Raw genomic sequence first — 24,986 nt, 5'->3', positions numbered from 1 at the left:
GCTGCCCAACCTGCCTTGTCCGGGTATCTACCCTGGACTGCTTCCGTGTGGCATCTCCTCCCTCCCCCTCTCTTCTGTTGACTGTCCCTTCCGGATTAGGAGCGCATCTCGGCACGTTCCTCATGTGGTAGCTTGTCTTGGACTCCCCAGTGTTATTGGCAGGGCCCGGGTCTTTGTGTGCACGTCCTAGGACTAGCGGGAAGCCTCGAGCACCAGATGCTCCATTCATGTTCACGAACAAAGGAGCGGACGAGAGCTCTAATTTGTGACAATTTAATTTCTCCCACATTCTTGAAAGGCTAATAAGCAAATCCAGGCATATATCTTTTTTTAAAAAAAAAATTTTATTTATTTATTCATGAGAGACACAGAGAGAGAGAGAGAGAGAGGCAGAGACACAGGCAGAGGGGGAAGCAGGCTCCATGCAGGGAGCCCAATGCGGGACTCGATCCCAGGACCCCAGGATCACGCCGTGAGCTGAAGGCAGATGCTCAACCACTGAGCCATTCAGGTGCCCCCCAGGCATATTTATTTATTTATTTATTTATTTATTTATTTATTTATTTATTTATTTATTTATGGCATATATCTTTTAATTCTACCAAAAGAAAGAGCAAAAGGAGTAAGGAAAACCAAGAATCAACCACTTTTTACTTTTTTCTCCACCCCCCCCCCCAGCTTGTTATCTCAGTGTGGGATTCTGTTACATTTTAATGAGAATCCTATTCCGGCGCTATGTTTTTCTCATCCTGGATCACAATAAAAGACGCAGGGATTTTCGATTTGTTTTACGAAATACAAAACTAGGACTCTCAAACTTGATAACCAGCCGTAAATACGCGAGCTGTGTTATTCGTAAACTTGGATTCTGAATTTAAATAAACCTTCTCGAAAAAAACACGTTGGAGGGAGAAGGGAGGTAAACCTGCACGTTGTTTATAAATAGCAAGAACACAGGGAAGAGCCGACCGTGCGGTCTCGGGCTCCGCCTGACTGCCCGTCACCCCACGTTGGCAGGTGGGTGGCCCTTTCGGCCTGCAAGGCCCGGACCCGCTCTTGGATGTCACCAGGGCTGCGAGGAGCTGCTGGGGGGCGGGGGGGGGGCACCGGTGGCCGCCTGGGCTGCAGCCCTGGCCTGGGCTCGCTTCTCCTCATCGCTCAAAGCCTCTCCGTGCTGGGCCTGGAAGGCGCCGGGGCCGGTATCAGTGACTTGGGCCAGGGGGTCCAGGCCTTTCATGGTGCTGGTCTCAGCGTAGGCCCTGGGTCCCCGCAGGAGCTCGGGTGGGCCCCTGGCGGTACCCCAGGTCCTCTCCCTGCACCAAATCTTTGGTGGCGAGCTTCCTGGGCTCCCCAGAGATTGGTGCCTCCGCCGGGCCTAGACCCCCAGCACATTCAGGGATTCCCACATCTCCTCAGGGGCACGGTGGCCATTGACGACGATCCCAGCCGAGAGGGGCATCGGGAGCGCGTTCCTGGGAGAGCCCACGCCTCACTCTGACGCCCTTGGGTGGGGGGCCCACCTTGTGAGCAGGGGCGTGCGGGTGAGTGCTGGGGTCAGCTCCCTTCAGGTCCAGGCCGAAGACCAGATCCAAGCGCCAACGTGGTGGGGCAGCTCATGCCTTGAGCTCAGGAGCGTAGGCCCCGTGTAAGAGGGGGCCGGTCCCCCCCGTGGGGACAGGTCACTGCTGCAGGACTCCCCCGACCCCGAGGACCTGCGCAGGGTCACTGTGTGCCTTGGGCTGCGGCCTGCCAGGCCTGGCTGGGACCGAGCCCCTCACTTCGCCGCCGGCTCTGATCCAGCTCCCCTGCCCCCTAAGAAACGAGTCGTTTCACCGTGACAGCTCTGCCCAGGGCTTTCAAGGCTGACCCCACAGGGAGGACCGTGCCCAGGCCTCCTCTGTTCTCCAGCGGTTTCCCTCATTGCTCACACTGGGTTTTCCCTTGCACTCCCGCCAGGGCCTGGGGCTCCTCTCTCTGCTGAACTAGGGCGCCCAGTCCTTAAACTAAGGCCTTCGTTTACGGAAACTCTGCAGGGCGAAGTCAGGGGCACCCGAATGTGTCAGCTCTGTCCTGGGCCTCCCACGGGAGAGGCTTGGTGCGACTGTCTCCTTTGGGGGTTGACTGGTCCCCATTTCCTCCCTCGGTGGCCTCACCTTGACACCTCACCAGTCCTGGGACTCCACTTTCAGTGCACCTGAGCCTATGCCTTTTACACCAAGGTGTTTGCTTAAATGGGACCTTAGAGTTGGAAGTTCGGGGTGAGCCACTTCCTGCCAAGGCTACTTGGGACCTACAAAACCTGAGAACAGGGTGGGGACTGCATGGGATTCCACAGCTCTCCACGGGTCAGTAGCTCATCTTCACCCAGAGTTCTGACCTTCGCTCAGGGGCAGACTTCTGACTCCTCATTCTACTGAACCCAGTGAACCAGGCTCAGACCAAGGTCCTCTGCATCCCTGTGTCACTAGAGGAGAAGTTCGGAGACACCACGTCTGGGTACAGCTGCCTCCAGCCTCCTGGAGCTGAGAGCATGGGTGGCATTCTGGCCTGCCCCCTCTTTTGGGGGAGAAGTCCTCTCATTAGCACTCAGGGTCCTCATCCTGGACTCCTACCTGGGTGTTGGGTCTCTTCCCATTACAGAAGTGAGGCCACTTCCTTAGGCAAGGCCCTCGGCTCCCTGGAGCATTTCAAGCAGGTCAGAACTTCCCAGAGCTGGGGGGCAAGGGCACGGGGTGGCTGAGTCCATCCTATTCAGCACCGTCACCTGACCGGTCCTGGAACTCCACCCTCCGCTTACTAAAGTTTGTGCCCTTTAGACCAAGGTCTTCCCCTTTCGAGTTCCCTAAGGTGGAAGTGAGGGTGAGCTTCTGGGTATCCGAGGCTGCCTGGGGCGACCGAGGGCCGACAGCGGGGGCAGGATGGTTTGGGACCCCACTGATACACATCAAAGCCCGGGACTCTTCCCTCTACTGATCTGGGTCCATCGCCGCCCACCCCAGTCTTCATCTTCTTCAGTCGCTAGACAGGAAGCCGGGCCCGAGGCGTCTGGCTGTCCCTGCCTGCTGCTCCTAGGCCTGGTTGGCCCCCAGAGAGGGATCCTTTCGTTAGCCCCGAGGATCTCACCGGGACTCCAGTTAGGGCCCATGATTTTTCCTGCAGCAAAGCTGTGGCCACCCCACCTGGACCTGGCGCCTCCCCACCCCCGTGGTGTGCTTCGCAGACAAGCTGAATGACTGTGCCGGGGCTCCCAGCGCTGATGCAAGGGTCGGGCCCCGGGGGGCTTCCTTGGTGCTGGGTAGTTGCTTCAGTCCACCTTCAGCGCCCTTACCTGCATCCCTGAGCAGTCCTGAAATCTCTGTTTCCACTAACCGAAGGTTGTGATTGATAGATGAAGTTCCTCGCCTTCCAGAACTTTTTCTTCTTTCTTTCTTTCTTTCTTTCTTTCTTTCTTTCTTTCTTTCTTTCTTTTCTTTCTTTCTTTCTTTCTTCTTCTTCTTCTTCTTTCTTTCTTTCTTTCTTCTTTCTTTCTTTCTTCTTTCTTTCTTTCTTCTTTTTTAAAGATTTTATTTATTTATTCATGAAAGACACAGGCAGAGGAAGAAGCAGGCTCCCTGCAGGGAGCCCAATGCGGGACTCGATCCCGGGACTCCAGGATCAGACCCTGGGCTGAAGGCAGGTGCTAAACCACTGGGCCACCCAGGCTTCCCTCTTCCAGAACTTTCAAGGCAGAAGTCAGAGTAAGTGACATCCGGCCAAGGCCGCTAGGGGTTTCTGAGGGCTGTCAGCAGGGGTGGTTCTTTTTTTTTTTTTAATATTTTACTTATTTATTCATGACAGAGAGACAGAGGCAGAGACACAGGCAGAGGGAGAAGCAGGCTCCATGCAGGGAGCCCGACGTGGGACTCGATCCCGGGTCTCCAGGATCACACCCTAGGCCATAGGCAGGTGCTAAACCGCTGAGCCACCTGGGATCCCCAGCAGGGGTGGTTCTATGGCAACCCAGTGCTGTCAGTCCGAGCCTGGGACTCCTCCCCTACCCACTTGAGTCCACGGATCTCGTAGCCTCTCTGAGTCCCGAGAAAGGCAAGCCGTACCACATGGACGTGGCATTGCTACAGACGCCCAGGCCTGGCAGCAGGCGCGGGGCTCCGGGCAGCCTCCTCTTTTGGGGACAGATCCTTTCTTTAGTACTCAGGGTCCTCACTTGAACTCCACTTAGGGCCCAGACTCGTCCCCCTGCATAACCGGCCCTGCTCCCTTTCCACCAGGGCCTCCCCGACTGGCAGCTCAGGCAGAAAGGACGAGCTCCCGGGCTGAGCGCTCGGCTCCCGGCAACTGCGAACAGGCCGCTGGGGATGTGGTACTCTCCTGGCCTATCTCCAGGTCCTCACCTGGGCTCCTGCTCTGGGGGCTCCTCACTCTGCAGGACTGGGGCCCAGTCCCACGAGATCAAGGTCTTCCTCCTCCTGAGGCCTGCAGGCAGAAATGAGGGGGCTCCTCGGTGGGACAGCAGGCTCCATGCAGGGAGCCCGACACGGGACTCGATCCCAGGTCTCCAGGATCACGCCCTGGGCTGAAGGCAGCGCTAAACCGCTGAGCTACCTGGGGATCCCCTGTGTGGTGAGTTCTAAGATGACTTGAGGCCTGCAAAGCTCATGTCCTGAACTCAGATACTCCCAGTCCCTGGAGAGCAGGGATTTGGCCACTTGGTATGCACAGAGTTTAGGTCTAAATGACTAAGGTGGTAAACGTTGGCCACCTGAGGATAGAGGTTCCAAGACTTTCAAGCCAGAAGGTTGGGGGAAATGTGTGGACACCACCAGCTGGCATAGCAAAAGTATCAAGCCCACTCTGGATTTCTTCACAGTAAATGATGTTCTCTGTCAGTGGTCACAGATTTATTTATTTATTTTTTAAAAAGATTTTATTTATTTATTCATGAGAGACACACAGAAAGAGAGAGAGGCAGAGACAGAAGCAGGCTCTGTGTAAGGATCCTGATGAGGGACTTGATCTCGGATCCTGGGATCACGCCCTGAGCCAACGGCAGATGCCCAACCGCTGAGTCACCCAGGCGTCCCAGTGGTCACAAATTTAATATGCATAGGATTCACTTGGGGATCTGTTAAAATTCTAATGCAAGAGTTCTGGGGCAGGGACCAACAGCTTGCATTTTTTTTTTTTAAGATTTTATTTATTTATTTATTTATTTATTTATTTATTTATTTATTTAAGAGAGAGAATGCTCACAGGGGAGCAGGGGCAGATGGAGAGAGACAATCTCAAGCAGACTCTGTGCTGAGCCCAGAGCCCGACAGGGAGCTTGATCTTACAAGCCTGAGATCATGACCTGAGCTGAAATCGAACCTGACACTTAACCCACTGACACCCAGGTGTTCCAAGAGCCTGCACTTTTAACCAGGTGATGTCCATATTGCTGGTCGACAGTCGGTACTTTAAGTAGCAATATCCTGGAAACCTCCTCGAGAGTGGACCCATGCACATAGACCGTTCTAGCAAACTGCACGCTGGTGAGTCAGAGCTAGTCTAGTCCCTCGGAGAGGCTCTAAGAAGCTCTGGGCTGTCATGGAAGGTGGGAAGGGACACTGGGAAACATACTGGGTAGATGTCATAGTTAACAAGTGACCTGGAGCCAAATCCTTGACTTCCCTGCTCCCAGCTCTAGGAAGCAGGGCGGGGATGTGTTCTTAAGGATTCATTTATAACATTGAACACAGTTCAGTCCACATTCAAAGGACCAGAGGCCTGCTTTTGTGTCATTTTCTTGGTAAGATGTTACCCGATATCTCTCGTATTAGAAGCCAAAGTTTATCAGTGTTGAGCTCAGTGAACAGGAAGGTTCTCTGCCTGATGTATTACCAGGTAGCTCCGAATAGATTTACCTTCCCTCTAGCAGAAGAGCCTGATGAACCTCTCCTCGCCCATGTCATCTCCACGCCAATTGTTTTCATTTTTCTAAAGTCTGATGACCATATGGAAACCCAAATCATGACACTTTACTTGACTTCCTCATTTGTGAGATGTGAGATTGTGTCTGGGCATTCTCTGGGGGTATTTTCTAACTTCAGAAATCCAAGACTTTAAAGAGAATATTAAGTTCTCAATATTACAATCTGTGCATCAATGAAGCTTCTTTTCTGACATGGTAGGCAGCGCGCTTACAAAGAGTTTAGAGTTTCTGATAAGAAAATTCATCTGGGCTTTGGGTAGAGCTCTCAGCAAGTACCATGGACCAACCTTAAATGTCAATTGGATTTTTATACCCTGCGTGTCTCAGAGATTTTAGTCTGCTTATCTTCCATCTTATCCAGGAACGCTAGAGCTGCAAGGTCTACTGCAGGCACAATCATGAATCACCACTTTTAGCTGTTTAAAACACTGACACTTTCAGGCACCATTTACAGTTTAACGGTGGGTTATACATCCAGAAAGCCTTCTCCCAAGATGACCCCATGGTGGTGGTTATATACACCCCTGCACTCTGGGGCTTCCTTGGCATGGCTATCAGTGTGCCCCTCAAGGAATTTGTTCACCGTATTTGATAGGCATGCCTGGTTACCTCTTCTCACCTTGAGTGCAGGGACCTTTGACAGCCCCCCTTTGCAGCCAGTTGTGTTCTTTTTTTTTTTTTTAAGATTTTATTTATTTATTCATGAGAGACACAGAGAGAGGCAGAGACACAGGCAGAGGGAGGAGAAGCAGGCTCCATGCGGGAGCCGGATGCGGGACACGATTCCAGAACTCCAGGATCACGTCCTGAACCGAAGGCAGACGCTCAACTGCTGAGCCACCCAGGTGCCCCCAGTTGTGTTATTTCTTGAGTGCTTTCCTGCCCTCTGATGGCTATTATTCCAGAAAGCAGAGGTTCTCAAACTTTGGTACTTAAGCCTTAAAGAGAGCAATTTGGAACGACCGTCAAATGATAAAAGTATATGATCTTGATTTCCGCCAACTCCACATTTAAGACGTTTTCCTATAGCAACGCTTGCTCATGCAGGAGATTATGGATGTTAATCAGTGCAACACAATTCATTATAGCAAAATACCAGAAACAACCTAAATGTTCATCAACGGGGAACTGAATAAATAAAGTAGGAGATACTGTACAGATATAAGAAAGAATGGGAGAATTTTATATGATGACACGGAAAGATCTCCAAGGAACGGTATGTAGTGAAGCAAGCAAGGGGCAGAACAATGCGTATAATATGTTACCACTTCTGTAAAATGGTGGTGGGCTGCAGGAAAACACATATTTGTATTTATTTGCGAGAGCGTAAGAAGCATCCGGTAGCGTTCGCATATAGGAGCGTAGCCACAGTGGTCACTCATGGGAGGGAGTGGTGATGGCTGCTGGGAACTGTGAGGTAGCCTCGTGACTTTTCACTGAATACCTTTTTTATGCTTTCAATTTTGAATCATGAGGAAAGCTTACTTATTCAAAAGCTAAATATATATTTTAAAAGTATGAGACCAACCTCTTGTGTTCTGAGGAATCACATGGGGAGCTTGTTTTAAAGTGCCGATTTTTAGGCCAAACCCCTAGATGTTCCCAGTGAATTGGGAATTGGGAGAATTGGCATTTTGCAACAAGCAGCCTGGGTGATTCTAATATAGATGGTTCTGGAGCAGAAGAAGAGCCCTGAAACAGATGGCCACCAACTACATCCATGCGACAGCTTTATTTTGATTGAACATTGAATACATGCATCTGTCCATTTAATAAATTATGCCTTATTATATTAAGAAATAAAACACATTTCTTATCTCCTATGACTTAAATATTCAGCTACACAGATTTGACTTAATGTCACACAGACCATGTACAATGTGACAGAAGCATTAGAAACATCTTGAAAAACAAGAATACAACCAATGAGCACACTTCATAGATAGAATTTCACACGGTCACACAGTTAAGTTTGCACATTTAAAAAAACCCTGAATCATTCATATTAATATTGTGAATTTCTTATAAATAATTCATTAGTCTAAGGAGTCTAGGCAAAGCCAAGGCATGACATTATTTATATTAAGTACCACACCTGGAACTTGTTCTGACTTATTTTAACACAGAGCACATTTCTGATGCAATAAATATTTACAGTTAATAGTAACAAGTACAATTATAATTTACAAAATATGAGTCTAATATTTAAAACAAAACAGAAAATGACATAAAGGAGTTTGTGCCAAGTATTTTTACAACTCAGACCTTTTCAACCAATTTTATTACCCCAAATTCTGCTGACTTGGATGCAAGAAGGGCTGGCTGTGTTTGAGTCTGTTAACTCCAGATTACAGAGGAAAACATTTTTTTAAATCCGTTTCATTTTCTTAATGTCATACATTATTGATATATCAATAGCACTGGCTAAAACTGAAGCAAAGTGATGAAAAAAATCGGATTCACAACAGTCCTAAATTATGTACTGTACTTTGAACACTGAAATCCCGAGGTATACCAAAATTTTCAAGCTTGTCTGGGAATTAATGAGGTGTTGAATGTGTGAAGTTTTACTGTCCATTAAAACGATCCTTTTAAAAAACCATAACATTATGTGAGTCCTTCCATGTCATTATATGGTTCTGGGAATGAATTTTGAATTAGGAGAAAGAAAGGGAAATATCTTCTAGAATGTGAGCTCAGAACGAGCAGAGAGACGATGGTATGGGAGCTTGAAGCAGGGCACCTAGGGCTAGGCACTCAGATACCGGAGTCCACACCTGTGCTCAGAACTTAGTCCAGGACGTATTTTTCTGATAAAGGCTATTCATGTGACCTGGGTCTCCAGGCTTCTGGAAAACCACCTGCTATCATATCTTCCTATTTGGGGGCGAGGCTAATCCTAATTCAAAGAAGGCCGCCCGGATTGACTGTTCTCGCTTGGGTCCTCTGTATATGGCTGTTTGCCAGGGGTTCTTTTCTCCTCGGTTAGTCCCAGAACTGGGTGGGAAATTCTTCCCAGGGCTTCCAGTTGCAACTGAAGTGTGTCTCTGGGGGCAGCTGAACTAAGGCACTTCCTTGCCCACCTACTCTGTGCTATATTTCGGCCTCTGCTGCAGCGAGTCCTTCACTTATGTGCTTAGGAACATCATCCATGTCCCTCAACCTCCTTGGGAGCTCGTGCCTTAGGGCAGAAGCCACAGTAGGGCATGGGACTGTCAGTTACCGTGAACCTAATTCCTCACATGCGCAGGGTTTGGGAAGCAATGCTGAGCAGTGGAATGGATGGGGTCTTAAGAGATCCGGGGCCACACTCGGCTGCGCCATGTGACCTTGGGTGAAGTGACCTCCCTGAGCCTCAGCCTCACCAACTGAACTTTTCAAGGTGCTCGTGAGGAAGAAGGGAAATGTGCTCAGCACTGCATTTGGCACGTCACTGGTGCTTGGTGAAGTCGGGCCCCTTCCTTCCCAACACTTCTAGAGCCGCAGAACTGCACTGAGGTTTCCCACAGATATGGTGTGTTCTGTAGCTTGTGTTTCTGCTCCCAAGGATCCCGCCCTTCTTCTCGTAGACTTCCACTTCAGTGTGACATGGATTACTGTTCCCACTAATAGGCCTCTCTGGGGAAGCCAACAACGACTTGGTTCCCTGCCTTGGGCCGAGTTAAACAGACTCACTTGGTAGGCACAGACCATCCTATAAACTGGGAAAGTGATGACCACACCGTTCTTCAATATCACGGAACGGCCATGAATATAAATGAAATCAGATTACGTTGGACCATATGAAATCACCCTTTTGTAGGTCAAATATGGTTCAGCATCTGTAGTTTCGTGCTTCAGCCTCACGGTTCCCTGGGTCTCTTAATCTAATCGTAGATGGTCACTAGTAAACGTCATTTACAAATGTCCATAGTAAAGGATGTTAAGCAGCTCTTTGGCCAGCAGGGAAGGCTTGGATTAGATGAGACAATGATATAAAAGTGCTTTATAGACCATGAAGACTAGGTAATGGAAATTGTTTTTGGAATTAATCGTGGACATGGAATATTTTAACCCAGGGGCTCTTAAACTTTTACAAAATTAGATAAATTCCACTGAGTGCATTTCTAACGTGATTTCACAAAAGAAAAGTCTGTTTTCAGTGTGTGATTTGTTGATTGTGCTGGATATATTCAGCTGGAGTTCAGGCTTGGCCCTCCCTAAAAAAAGGGTGTCTTTGAAGGCCAAAGTCCCGGTAAGAGATTGCTTGATATTAAACTTACTGTGTTTGTGTTGAGGGGGTAGGGGGCTGCCAAGGTGGGGGCCGAGAGGAATGACCGTCACATACAGAATAAACTAGAGCTTGTGAGAGCTTCGTTTCTTTGGATAGCTGACACAGCCTGGCCCCAGGAGGGTGAATATTTTCTTTGTTTTCAGCTGTTAATCCATTTTGTGAAAATTCAGCCAAACGTTAGACAAATGTGCAAAATGTGCTCCATTCCTCCCAGCAACCCAGGGTTAGTTCTGAGCCACTCTCCAACAACAGCTCCTCTGGGACCTGGATGTGAAGGGCAGAAATGGCAAGAACGTTTGCCTGTTTCCCATCTCACCACCACAGAAGTGAGTACTCTTCATTCAACTCTCATATGGTCAGGGTCCCAGGGCGATCATTTCTATCTGGCTTTTGGGAAAGTGACTTAGCTCCCGTTTAGTCCACAGATTGAGGGTGTCATTCAACTTGTAGTCCCCAAACAAAGCTAATCTCTCTTAGTAGAAGACATCTGGGACATGAACAGACTCCGAAACCAATAACCACCTCGACTTTTGGCATAAACCAAGACTTAGTAACCTCGGTGTGCCTGTGTCCTATGGACAAGTTCCTTTATTTCGGTCCCGTGTGCATTTTCCTAACAGGCTGAGTTCGGTTCATCTGAAGCAGCCTCTAAATGGTTTATTTACGTACGGGTTCTCCGTCCTTCAAGATGAAACCAAATTGTTTGTGTGGCAAAGAGGGAAATCTGGGGCTTGTTAATGAGGCAGAAGGCCAGGTTCGGTGGCGGAGTGAGGCAGCCAGAAGAACAGGGTTTAGCTATCCACATTTATGGGGACTCATCAAATCACCAACAAGGAGGGGCCTCATCTGCGCCAAGCAGGGAGGTTCATCTTGCTGTGGAAGATCGCTCCTAACAGCAGCTGCGCCTTCCCTGCCAGCAGCAGCCGTTGGTGGGAAGACTGCCTGGTTTATTGCTTAATCTATCACTGTTGAGCTGCCTGCCTCAGGGAGGCTCAATTTAAGATAGATTGAAAGGTAGTGTCTGTCAATTGAATAAACACAGATGGTTTTCCACAGCAAAAATTGATTTTTTTTTTCCTTGCCAAAGACATAAGCGCTAAACGTGATTATCTTTGGAAGCCAGGCGTGAAATGTCTTAGCTCCAGCCCCTGCCACGCTCTGCCCTAACAGGGAGGTGATCTCACATGGGGCATGGGGTGTCTCTCACCGTAATTTTAGGTTCCTGAGGTGGAATAAGAAGTTGACTTCCCTAGAGAAAGGCCAAGCTAAGTCCATCCCAATAAGAAGGTTTAAACCCATCCATCAGTTGATTCACAGAACAGTTTTACCAGTCCTGGGTCACTGGCTGGCAGTGGCCTTCTCCAATCCTTTCATTTAGGAGTCACAAAGAGGTGCTAAGATTTGCCTCAGGACACACAGCTAGACCTAGGCTTCGATCCCCTCACTGTTTGTCCAGAAGCTACGGAGGAGACTGACACAGTCTACGCCGCGATGTTACCTGAAGGAGTCATTAAGATGAGTCCCACTGCCCAAATGTCTTTGAAAGCAGGTAGATCAGAGGTGCTTGAACAAGTCACACTAAGTACCCAGAATGCTAGACACTGTAGCCCCTAACTAGATATGAAGTCACTTACACTCAAGAGTCTTGAAGAAATCCAAGGGTAAAACTGTGGAGTAGGAGTTCGAGGTAACAGGTGCAGGGAGGTTGGAGGTGAGCACGGAAAAGTACCCTTTGTATAAAGAGGAGATTGAGCAATATGTTTTCTTATGTGTCTTTCAGCTTTAATTCCAAAACATAATAAGCTAATGGGGCATTATTCATGTGGATTATTCCAGTGAGCCCCTGGAAGTGATAGAATCGTCCCTCTTCTTCCATTCCACTACTGTGACCGTGACTGTAGACTGTCCGTTGGAGGATTTCCCAAGAGGAGTTGTTACAAAGGTAGCAGAAGTGGGACAGCTGTGAGCAGGTGGGCTGTATAAACGCTTTAGAGACAGAACTAGAAACAATGACAAGGCTCAGAGGAATTTAGCAGTAGAGGGACCCTAGTCCTGTCCTCTCATTCTAGAGATGAAAAAAAAAAAATGAGTCTAGAGAAGGGAAGTTGATAGCTAAGCTCACAGCTAGAGACAGAGTTGGGATTTCCAGTTAAAAATCTTGGTTCTTTCAGCTTCACTACCTGTCTTGCTTTTCAGACTGTCCCATGTCATCGTGGACTCCCAGGAAAGCAGTTGGGCACGGTACAGAAGTGCATGCAGCAGGGAGAAGCGAAGAGGTCTCACTCCAGCTAATACAACTGTAAACACGCATCTTTACAACCGTCTTCATCCTAACTTCTAAAGCTCTGTAGACAGAGAGCCCTTCCTTGTATCAAGAGATGAAAGGCCACGTGGAAAAAAGAGAGCTGACAGTTCCTTCTCACTTGGACAGAGAAAACCAGAACTAAAACCGTCTTTGGATGTAAGGGATACACATTAGGGCACGTTTGCAGAATTTGGATTTATCCGAAAGTGGCTTAACATGTTTGCAGTCTCTCAGAATTGGCCTATCCTAGAGTCAAGAAAAACTTGATTCAGGGTTTCTAAAGTAAGAGAAGTCAAATTCCTTTATTGAGAAAAATAAAAAGATTTCAGTCCAGTATTTTTCTGCACTTGGCTATCTCATAAATCCTCCTCTTCAGAAACTTAATGTATCTGTAGCTGTTTTACAGTCAGTTCCTGAAGCTAAGCCCTCTGTAAATTACTTCTACATATTCAAACAGAAATACATATTACTGAAATTTTATTCATTTCCTCCCACAGACTTTAGGTAAACATATGTTAAATGTAAACATGTTTCTGTTTCCACTCAGATGTGATCTGGTTTTTGTTTGTTTGTTTTTTTTCATATGAAATTACTGCTTTAACGTAGCAGACAAGAACAGCCAAATCTAAGTAAATACACTTGGCTGAAAACCTGTATACCAAAAATAAATACTATACTTTATGTACTTATAAGTGATGAATTGAGAACACAATCAGTTCTTCCCAAAAGAATTTCTCTTCTGTGGTAGAGCTAACTGTACCATGGATGGCTGAAATGGGGTAACACCAAAAAGGATCTCCGCCGAGTTAGAGGTCAGAGTGTGAGCTAATCAATCCACAGGCTCGCATGGATCTTGGTATATGTGTCTATGTGTTTGGTCGTGTTTTTGCCTTAAAATGACGTGTTGAGTGTTTCTCCTGTGTCCCCAGTAACGTCTTTTAAAAACAATCAAGACTCAAGGATTTGTTTTAGACTGACTTCCGGTGTTATCAGTTTGAGAATGGTCCCTCATACATGGGACTTTGTCATAGGGTTGGCTTTCGTGTTTTGAGTGTAAAAACCAGTTTCTTGGTTTGTGATTATAAGTATTCCTAAAAAATGACTCAGATCATATTTTTAAAGTGCTAGTTTCTGCTTAAAGAAATAACAAGGTAGAGTCTTTCACAAAGTGGACATCTAATGTATGATTTTTCTGCTTTATAAATCTGGTTGTTCATATAGTTTCTGTGACTTAATTGGCCATCCTTGTATATCAGCGCTTGGTGCTTAAAATGATAATTTCTTATTTGTTCCCTTTTCTAAAAAGGGGGAAATTGGCTCTACATCAGAAGAAGCATTCACAAGTTGAAATGGAAAACGTAAGCCTTGATGGGCCTTTCAAACATAAGAGCAATCCATTTGGGCTTCTCTGCAACCTGCCTACACACTCATAGCCTTCCAAGGGGTCGTTGGAGGGTATACAACAGATGTGAGGGTTCTTTACTAGCCAGAAAGTAAAACCAGGGACCCCCTAGGGCGACAGGGTCAAGGTCCCCCTAGACATACCCTTCATGACAGATGTTTCCATTGATGAGGCTGAAGGTGGCCACAGAGGGGTTGGTACTCTTGAAGGAGGTCATGCAGGTCGTGCTTCTGCCGGTGCTGTGAGAGCGGGTCATCAGGCCAGGCCGACAACAGAGGAGCTGGGTGTTGAATTGTTTCCTGAAACTCTTGCTCAGCAGGTAGAGGGCAAATGGGTTCACGCAGGAGTTGGTGAAGGCCAGGAGGCGGGCACAGATGCTGGTGATGAAGTGGAGCATGGAGGTGTCCACCTCGGAGTAGTGGTAGGAGCGGTACAGGTAGATGATGTGGTTGGGGAGCCAGCAGAAGGCAAAGAGGCCCACGAACACCAGCACCGTCTTGGCAAGGCGTTTCCGGGATTCAATCTAAGGAGAGAGTCACACACACAGAGACAGAGGGACCAAGGGACAGTGTAGGATGAATGCAGAGAGACAACGATTCAGACAGAGAAAAAGAAAACAGGGAGAAAGAATTGGGGGGAATAGATGAGCTCACAAAGCCACAGAAAAAGAGTTCAATGGGAGAAGGAGGACAAGAGAAAATCAAATAAAATGAGAGAACAACCGAAACAGATGGAAAAAAGGGGGGAAAGTCAGAAACACAGAAATGGAAAAGTCAGGAAGTAGAAATCCATGAAGTGGAATATAGTTAGAACGTGCCACTGAGAACAGATCTTTAAACAAAGTTGATTACATGCTTGAATGGATTGCACAATGAAATTTTGGTAAGTGACCTCTTTTTCCTCAGGAGAGCACTGGTGCAGTTTATCAGCCGTATGACTCCATGTCTTTCTTGGCTCCACAGTTAATAATTTCTTATTTCCTCTGTTGCTCAAAAAAACCCAGCCAGCTTTGTTCTTTCTCATTGGCCAAACCAAAATAACTTCCTATTACTATTTTTTTAATCTCAAGTTCTTTCTGGGCTAAACTATGCATGCAGGAAACTTCTTAGACACAGTGGGCTGAGGATCTCCTTCCACTTCCATCACCCTCTGCTACTACTGCAAAGGGAGATATCTTTCTCATTAAAGAATTTTAGGGGGCAGCCCGGGTGGCTCAGCAGTTTGGCATCACCTTCAGCCCAGGGCCTGATCCTGGAGACCCGGGATCGAGTCCCACGTCGGGCTCCTTGCATGGAGCCTGCTTCTCCCTCGGCCTGTGTCTCTGCCTCTCTCTCTCTCTCTCTCTCTCTCTCTCTCTCTCTCTCTGTGTGTCTCTCATGCAAAAATAATAAATAAAATCTTTATAAAAAAAGAATTTTAGGTACAATGGATGTTCACTATTGAGCGGTCTTTCAAATACAGAGACCGTTTCACTGAGAACTGCCCCTCTCTCCTCATAATTGAGGAAAGAAGAAAAAAACCAACCAACTTTTTTTTTTTTTTTTTTTTTTTTTTACCAACCAACTTTAAAGGGTGAAGCCACCCACTGAATCGGCTGTACATTTAAACGGATGGGGCATCTTTCTGCTTTTTCCATCATAAATACCACAGGATCTACATTTAGGCTAGAAAGCAAGAACTGACAAAATTGAGAAAGTTGCAGCCCCTGGTTTCTGCTATTCATATTTCAAGTTTGAAATTATGCAGGGGGGCAGCCCCGGTGGCGCAGCGGTTTAGCGCCGCCTGCAGCCCGGGGTGTGATCCTGGAGACCCAGGATCGGGTTCCATGTCGGGCTCCCTGCGTGGGGCCTGCTTCTCCCTCTGCCTGTGTCTCTGCCTCTCTCTCTGTCTCTCATGAATAAATAAATAAAATAAAATCTTTTAAAAAAAAAGAAATTTTGCAGGGTTATAGGGGATGGGGAAGGGAGTCTAATGCATTTGGAGGGCATTCTGCATAATGGGCACTCTAGGTCACGTATGTGCTCTGGCTTTTAACCTTACAACAGCCTTACAATATAGGGGGCGATCACCCTATATCATGGGTACGGGAACTGAGGCTCAGAAAGAGTAAACGAATTAGTCATGAAGTCTGGATTTGAACTCAAATCAATGTAAGCCTATCTTAATCGAACTTTTCTGTTTCCTCAACCAGCCTCATTTTCTTGCTCCCTCCACTTTGTCCTCATGTGGTAGTCCTCCTCCTCTCCAAACAATGTGACTGGAGTTAAAAGAAGTCACATCCCATTGAGTCTCAACATTTTATTCTGTTTACAATGCTTGTTCAGATATATCTAAAAAAACAAAACAAAACAAAACAAAACAAAAAAAAAACCCAAAACCGTACTTCAAATCTTCCAGATTCTCAACACCTCCCTAGCTTAGGTCTTTAGTAAGAGAACAAGATTATAAAGGATACCTGAATTCTTGGGCTTCTGTGGCTAGAAGTTTCCATTTCCCATCTGCCTGCAGATCACCCACCTCCTTTAATTGCAGAATCAGGTGACATGACCACCTAAATACTATACCTGTCAGTGGGGTGCAAAAGGGATCAAATCCCTAAAGAGGAAACGAATCAATTCTAAGCACCCACCTGCTTCTTGACATGTATATTCCCTTCCACAGGCAGATTGTAAGCACTCTGGATCAGATTTCTAGCAATGAAGTAGTAGTAGACAGAGATAATCGACAGTGGGATGATGTAGAAGACCAGGAAGGAAGCCATGGAGTGGATTTTGGGGTGCAGCTCGTTAGAGTGTGGGTATGGGGCACAGCTGATGAAGGTCTGGTTGGTGCTTTCCTCATGGAAGGGATGTAGATCAGAAAACACAGCCTCCGGGATGGCCAGAAGCATGGAGATAACCCAGATCAATGCAGCTTTGAGGCAGATCTTCATCAGAGCATGAGAGGCCTGGATATCCATTGGCCGGACGATGGCTTTGTACCTGGGTCAGGAAAAAGCGAATGTTGTGCGTAAATTGCCTAATATTATGGATACCAGGGCAGGGACTAGGGTGAGGCAAGCCAGGCACCTGGGTACAATATTTGAGGAGGTGCTCACTCCCAGGTTCATGCAAGTGCGGACTCTACTCACACAACCATGACAGCGAGTGCCTCCCTAAATCTTATACCTGAGGGACGCCTGGGTGACTCAGTGGTTGAGCGTCTACCTTTGGCTCAGGGTGTGATCCCAGAGTCCCGGGATCGAGTCCCACGTCGGGCTCCCGGTGCATGGAGCCTGCTTCTCCCTCTGCCTGTGTCTCTGCCTCTCTATGTCTCTCATGAATAAATAAATAAAATCTTTTTTAAAAAAAGTTATACGTGAGTACCTTGCCCTCCTTATCCTAGTCCTGGCTCTGAAGGATGTCACGTGCTCCTGGTTCTTCACCCACAATCTCTCTTAATTGTAAGGATACTTCTCAGAAAAGCTAAAGTGCCTTTCATTTTTCTTCTTAAGTCATAGAAGCTAATAACAAGCATGTTTAAAGATGGACATGGTGGGTGGGTGGGTGGTGCCTGTGTGGCTCAGTGGGTTAAGCATCAGATCCTTGGTTTCAGCAGATCATGATCTCAAGGTCATGGTATCAAGCCCCATGTCAGGCTCTGTGCTCAGCACAAGGTCTGCTTGAGATTTTCTCTCTCTCTCTCTCTCTCTCTCTCTCTGCCCCTCCCCCGACTCGTACTCTATCTCTCTCTAAAAGAAATAAATAAAAATCTTTTTTAAAAAAGGACACAGGGACAAGAGGGGCAAGAAGGTTAGCTTTTTAAAAAGATTTTATTTATCCATTCATGAGAGACAGAGAGAGAGAGAGAGAGGCAGAGACACCGGCAGAGGGAGAAGCAGGCTCCATGCAGGGAGCCCGATGCAGGACTCGATCCCGGGTCTCCAGGATCAGGCCCTGGGCTGAAGGCGGCGCTAAACTGCTGAGCCACCCTGGCTGCCCTGTTTGTTTGTTTTTGGCAAAGCCTTCAATTTGAGTATTCAAATGCAGTTTAGGGAACCTGAAGTCATTGAGTATTTACATTTGCCTCTTCTCTTTTCCAAAGGGTGCAGAACAAATAGCCCACTGAGAAAATTATACCAGGAGCATGCCTGTGATTGTCAAATTAGTTTTCCCCTGCCTTCCTTCTCTCCTTCAGCTTCAGCTTCTCTTGTAGTATTTGGGTCCCTCCTGGATTCTGAGCATTATGCGCCCCTGTGTTGGGCTGAGTGCTCTAGGAAGCAGACACTGAGATGAAACCAGGAGGACAAGAAGTCTATTGGGGAGTAATACCTGTGAAAGGCAAAAGGGAAGGAAGCAAGAATGGATGGAGGGGAGCTGTCACACGATGATGCAGACCTGACAAGGTTCTACACCAGTGAAAGTGACCAACCATCCTAATTTGTCTGGAGATTCCCCAACTTTAGCACTGAAGGTCCTCTATCCTAGGAAATAGCTCAGTCCCAGCAAACAGGGACAGCTAGTCACCCTCTACCAGCCTAATGGGGAGCTTGGTAACAAAGATTGACCAGCAGAGGAGTCCTGTCCTGGGTGGAAATGGCCAGGCCCTTCTATCACCAGCTGCAGGAACTGTCCAAGAAGATCATGACCGTAGCTCAAAAGCTGAAGTGGACCCTGAAGGAACCTACAGCTGGAGGCTATCAGCTCACCACAGTCCCTGCAGCTGGATAGTGAATCTTTTCTTCAAGGGAGGTCTGAGCAGAGCATCCCAATGTCTGCCACAACTCCCCGTACAACACCTAGTGCAGTGGGGTGCACACCTGTTTTGTGTGTGTACTTGTCTGAGAACCCACTAGAGGATGGGCCTCTGGTAGACAAAGAGTGTCTTCCATCTTGGCATCTGCCAGCACTGTGATCTGCACACACTGGACAAATATTTGTTCGGTTGAATGTGAGCTGCGATAGTGTGGAAGTTGATGTGAGTTGGGACCAACTAAATGTGAGGGTGTTCATCGCTGAAATGCTGTGTTAAAACTGGCTCCACCATTGATACTCTTTTATACGATGGACTTCAGTGATGGGAGAACACTTATTCCCACTTGCTTCCATGTTGATTAACTTCCACTGAATTACCACTCTTAGCTGCACCCCGATTCCTCACTCACTTTCTGCCTCCCTCCAGGGAAAGAGTGTGAGTTATTAAGAGGCGAGTTTGAGAAAAAGAACCCAGCGTGTGCACTGGGCTCAGAGAAACCTATGGTTGTCTAATTGTCCCTGACTGGGGACTAGCACATGTAATAGAGGAGATCAGGTGTTTGCAAGTTCATTATTGCTATGGACCGAAGTCACATTTTCCAAATAGCTTTACCAGGCATAGAAGAAATCATTTTTTATTGTTCTAGATTTCTTTATCTAGCTGTTCCCAGCTCAGGTAGAGAAAGGAGGGCTCTTATTTAATGGACATTCCCAGCACTCCAGCACAATGCTATAGTCCGGCTTCAGTGTACCTCAGTTTGCTTTTCCATCCATAAACTATATTAGTTCATTTTAAACAATTACTGAAAAACATAAAAATTTCGAAGGCAGTGTTATTTTCTTCTGGCACTTTCTCTACGCACTAGTTCATCTCAAACATTTTCATTTCTAGTTTCGAATGTAGGCGAGGAATTTATATCTTTAATTAAAGGTATGTGAACATATACGGCCAAAGATGTATCTCTGATAGCCAAAGCTATCTCTGATAAATCAATTACAGATAAAGTAGTAATTATGACTTTTATCTGCGTTTTCTGGCAGAGAACAGTCATAAGGACCATTAACACTCCAAGTGAAGGTGATTCACTCCTGCATGAGTGACTCACTTCTGCATGAGGCAGGAACCAGAGTGAATGGCTTACCTCCTTGTCTCTTGGGAATCTTGTACTCCTAAGTGCAAAATACCATGGGAACTGCTGAGCTGCTATTTCAAATTCACGACTTTTGAAATATAAAAGATAGTATGAAAACATTACTTTTATAGTCTTGCCAGAAAAATAATTTTAATCTAAATAAGCTTCTAGATCTATGTACCAGTTTTCAGGAAATGTGGGGATAAAAGAATCTGCTAAATGATGCCAGGAAGATTCAGTCAAATCCTGAATTGGAAAATTCTACAGGAATGACTCTATTTTTTCCCAACAAATATATGGCATAAAAAAGGAGAAAAGATATTAAAAAAAAAAAAAAAGGAGAATGGTTATAGACCTACTGAGATGTGTGACATACTAAGTGTAATGTGTAGGCTCCTTTTGGATTTTGATTCAAACCAAACAACCATAAAAAGATATTTTTGAGACTATTGAGGAAAATCAAATACATATTTAGAACTCGTGATATTAAGGAATTATTTTTAATATACTGGGTATGATTTGGTATTGTGGGTCTGTCTTTTTAAAAAGACTCTATTTATTAAAAACATGCCCTAAAATATTTATCATGAGTATATTTACAGTGAAATAATATAGTGTCCGGGAATTGCTTTTAAATATTCAGATACATTCATATATCACTTGTGCAATTAAAAAATAAGTGAAAATGCACTGCAAACAATTTTCTGTTATGGAATATTCATACAAAATCAAGGTAATTAAAGAAATCCCATTTACTAAGCTCTTGCTTTGTGCCAAGCAGAGAATTACATCTACATTATCTAATTTATGTTCCAGACAACAGATAGGTGCGATTATCCTCATTCTACAGGTGACAAACTGAAATTCAATTTCAGAGGTGGGGGCAATTAGCATGCAATTGAGGACCAACTCCTTTCAGGATATCATAGCTCTTTCAGAAAACAACTCTGGGTAAATCCTTCTTAGAAGCAGAGAAATAGGAGCACTTGGGTGGCTCAGTGGTTGAGCATCTGCCTTTGGCTCAAGTCGTGATCCCAGGGTCCTAGGATCGAGTCCTATATCAGCTCCCTGCAGGGAGCCTGCCTCTCCCTCTGCCTGTGTCTCTGCCTCTGTCTCTGTGTGTCTCATGAATAAATAAAATCTTAAAAAAAAAAAAGGGAGAGAGAGAGAAACAGACCAGAAGTTTCCTAAATATGTCTGGAACACACCAAATGTTTCCTGGAAGTCTAGTGGTTCTATAGAGCATGGAACATGTCAGTCTATTTCTTCTTCTGGTTTAGACAGCTCTCCCTGGAGCTCCCAATGCAGGGGGTTGCCACTGGGGGTTCTTGTTTAGGAGTGATGGCTAGTTGGACTGGGGTGGATACCTGATCTGAGACCAGCCAGTGAACTGCCTGGCCAGCAACTAAAGAGCTTACGCATTTAAACTGAAAAAAATGACAGGATGTAGTTAGTTGATAACAGATGCTGGAAATAAGATTTTGATGTCAAAGAAGGGATTGGGCATATTTGAACCTCGTACAAGATGAATAAGCAGAGTAGGTGGATTGAGAGAAAGAGAAAGAATGAGGCACACATACAAGAGTAAGCTGATGGGGCGCCTGAGTGGCTCAGTTGATTAAGCGTCTGACTCTTGATTTCGGCTCAGGTCATGATCGAAGGGTCATGAGATCGACCCCGTGAGATCAAACGCTGCATCGGGCTCCATGCTCAGCATGGAGTCTGCCTGAGGCTCTCTCTCTGCCCCTCTCCCCTTTCTCCCTCTCAAAAAAAAAAAAAAAAAAAAAAAAAGAGGATGAGATGATGTGGCCTTGAGTGAAACAGAGGGTCCTTGGTTCTTGGCCCACGAACTGCTTTTGAATGTACAAGAGGTCTCCTGTTACAATCTCACAGTTCTCCCTTTCCCTTTTCACTTGAGTTTGAGTGGCTTCTGTTCTTTGTCAACAAAAGAGCCTTATCTAGAATAGTTAGACGAGATGGACATTTAAAGTTATCATCAGATTTATTTCCAGCATCATTCTGCATACATCATCTCCTACTTGCTGCCCTCTGAAAGAATGAGCGATCGACTTTAATTGTACCCAAGGGACAAAGAGTCTGTGGTCTGTTCCTAAATTCTCCATTACTTTCCTGCCTTCCTCCTTCCTTTCTGCCCAGTCCCAGAGTCTCCATTCATCTGAATCCCGTCCTTCCAAATTCTAGTTGATAAGTATCATCTTGATGAAGCATTTGCTGCCCAATCTAGGCTTCCGTGATTCCTGTTCTTTCTCCTAACCTGTCTAATTTTATGACAGGATTATCGATGCTTTTCATTTAATGTCTACTGTGCACCATCTTGAATTGTCTGCTAGCTTCCCATGGGTATGTCTTTTCTACCTGATTTCCTAATAAATGTCCTGAGGTTAGAAGCTTACATCTGTTCCTCTTCTCTTCTTTCTGTATCACTGAAACTGCTCCAAGTCTCTTGTTCTGCATGTCACTTACTTCAAAGTAGAGGCTCAGTGCGTACTTGCTAATTAATTAATAATATGTGGCGTGCAGGTGTGTCTCTTACTCCCAACTTCTCAAAAATGAGAGTAAATTTTCTTTTACATATTTAGTAAGAATCATCCTTCCATAGACTGACAAATTCACTCCTCTGATACTATGGGGCTCAAGACAATTGCCTCCCACTCCTGAAAACATCTGTGCTTCATTTTTCTTATGCAAACATTGGAAAGGTCAGAAACATTCTGTGTAATAAGATTAATGTCTCAAAGAGTTTTTTGGCAAATAGAAATAGCAGACTCCCACTCTCAGGGTTGGAAAACTTTGCCCACAGAAAAGTATGTCTTTTATTCAAATATGGGCAGTTTGTTTTTAAGGATCCGGCATTTCGGCCCTCATTTGTCCATAATTACCTACTGAAGTCTGTAGGAACTGTTGAACCACAGTATTTTAAAAGCTCCTGATGCACACTACCTGGAGTGGGCTGAGGTGAAGAGAAAGTGAAAGGAATGAAACGGTCTCTAGGTAATTGGCACATTGTTGGCATTTAAATGAGAATCCTAACACCTAATCAGTTTTGACGAGGCTCTTAAACATCAGCTTGATTTTCCTCTGAAAATAACACCAGGAACTTTTCTGAAGAAACATGAGGGGATTATTAGCTGATTTGTAAAATGACTGTAATCCCGAGAAATGGGATCTTACCTCCCTTTGAGCTATTACTCTGCCAGTGGAGAACTTGGTGGTCCTTGGTACGAATCCGTTATCTTTAAGTGTGTAACAGATTACAGTTACTCTTTTCTGTTCTCTCCAGGCCGAATAACTCCAATGCTCTTTTTCACTCCTTCTTGATATACTCTGGTTTTCTCTGGGCTTTAATGTGGACTTGGGAGCAGAGATCTGGTTCCTAATGGTGATTCTACCCATTAGATTTATGGTCTTGGACATAAATCTAAGGGACTCTGCACTTCAGTATTCTCAACCCTCCACAGGAGATAATAACTGCAGTCTTCAATGTAAGAAATGATTCTGGCAAGAATGATAAAACCACCGAGGGAGAGGTTTTAGGGGAACAGGATATTCATATAGTCTCAAAGAGTCTCCCCATAGACTACTATCTAATTGCAAAGAGGAAAAATGTACCTTTATGTTGGGGAGATCCAGAAGTCACCCCTTTAACCAGATGGTCAAACCCAGGGTGAAATTCTCCACTAGTTAGAGTAGGCACAAGGTCTATGGCCCATGATACTTTTAGGGGTTTAGGAAAGGGTTTCAGTTTCTTTTAAAATGAGAAGAAAAAAAATGAATATAATCCATCTTGGATTATATTTATCTCTATGCTGATAGAACTATAAAATATAATTCTTAATTTTTTTTAATGGAGAAAGGGTCCCATAAAGGTAAAAGTGCCAAGGGCCCATGAAACTCATAATTTGGCCCTGATTAAATTTAGCAACACCAATACTGGGACCATCTGAAATCATTTATGTGCCTCCTGATAAAATGCAGTGGGAAGAACACAACATTGCCTATGCAGTCGTCTTGCCCAAAAATTTTAACCTGAATCTATATATGAGGAAACAATCAGACAAATCCAATCCTGGAATATTCTATGAGATAACTGGCTTAGATTCATCAAAACAGTCAACATCATTTTTTAAGAAGAATATAGGAGAGCTACTGTTACACCTTAAAGGAGATAAAAGAGATGTAACAAGTAATCCTTTTCACAATATGTACATATAACAAATCATTATGTTATGCATCTTAAACTTATACAATGTTATGTATCACTTATAACTCAATAAAACTGGAAAAAAAAGAACCAAATCTAATGCATAGGCCTTAATTTTATCCTGGATTTTTTTTTTAAGTAATGAACTATTTTTTTTTTTTTTTTGGAAAATGGGGGAAATGTGACTACATATCAGATGGTATTAAGGAATTATTGTGAATTTCATTAAGTGTGCTAATGATACTGGGGTTGTGCAGAAGAATGTCCATGTTCTTAGGGAATACACACTGAAATAGGAGTGAAAGGTTAAGATATTTGCACCTTACTTTGCAGAGTTGAACAAAATAAAACAAATGTGTATCTATACACACACACACACACACACAGAGAGAGAGAGCAAGAACAAAGTCTAGGAAATGAATTGTTGAATGTGGGTGGGTATTATATAGAAGTTCATAAACAAGGGAGAAAACATGCTAAAATATAGAATTTTAAAAAGATAAACTAAAGAAAGAGATAAACTAACAGTAAAATAACATAAAATAATGTGTTAGGGGCACCTGGGTGGCCCAGCTCAGGTCTTGATCGCAGGGTTGTGAGTTCAAGCCTGCACTGGGCTCCATGCTGAGTGTGGAGCCTACTTATAAAAAGAATAAAATAAAATAGTATGTTCTATAGTTTATTCTCTTTTATTAACTGTAAACCTGTTTGTCATCAGAAAAACTTTCTTATAATTCTAACATGATTGAATGTGTCATATCTGATTAGTGCCTATACCAGGAATGAGGGAACTTTGTTATAGTCACATTGTTCCCTTGGGCTTGCAATTTTAGTATCATTTACAATCTGTGGGGTTTTGTTTAGCTCTGTTTTGTAGGAATATTTTCAAGCCACTTGTCCACTTGGGGACATTAGTTTAGTTAAAACTAGATCATACCAAAACACAG

General features: G+C 45.2%; 1 protein-coding gene across 1 annotated transcript in view; it reads right to left on the bottom strand.

Moving 5' to 3' along the window:
• Positions 1–14,084: 14,084 nt before the first annotated feature.
• GRPR (gastrin releasing peptide receptor) overlaps positions 14,085–24,986 on the bottom strand; it is a 29,925-nt gene continuing 19,023 nt past the window's right edge. Inside the window, exons 2-3 of the mRNA XM_055338378.1 lie at positions 16,581–16,932; positions 14,085–14,474 (exon numbers count right to left, since the gene is read on the bottom strand). Of these exons, the coding sequence (XP_055194353.1) occupies positions 14,085–14,474; positions 16,581–16,932 (742 nt within the window). The remainder of the gene's footprint in view (positions 14,475–16,580; positions 16,933–24,986) is intronic.

This window comes from Nyctereutes procyonoides, unplaced genomic scaffold (assembly GCF_905146905.1).
Source record: "Nyctereutes procyonoides isolate TBG_1078 unplaced genomic scaffold, NYPRO_anot_genome, whole genome shotgun sequence".
Taxonomy (NCBI): domain Eukaryota; kingdom Metazoa; phylum Chordata; class Mammalia; order Carnivora; family Canidae; genus Nyctereutes; species Nyctereutes procyonoides.
The sequence above is the reverse complement of the archived record's forward strand: the minus strand, read 5'-3'. Positions and strand labels throughout refer to the sequence as shown.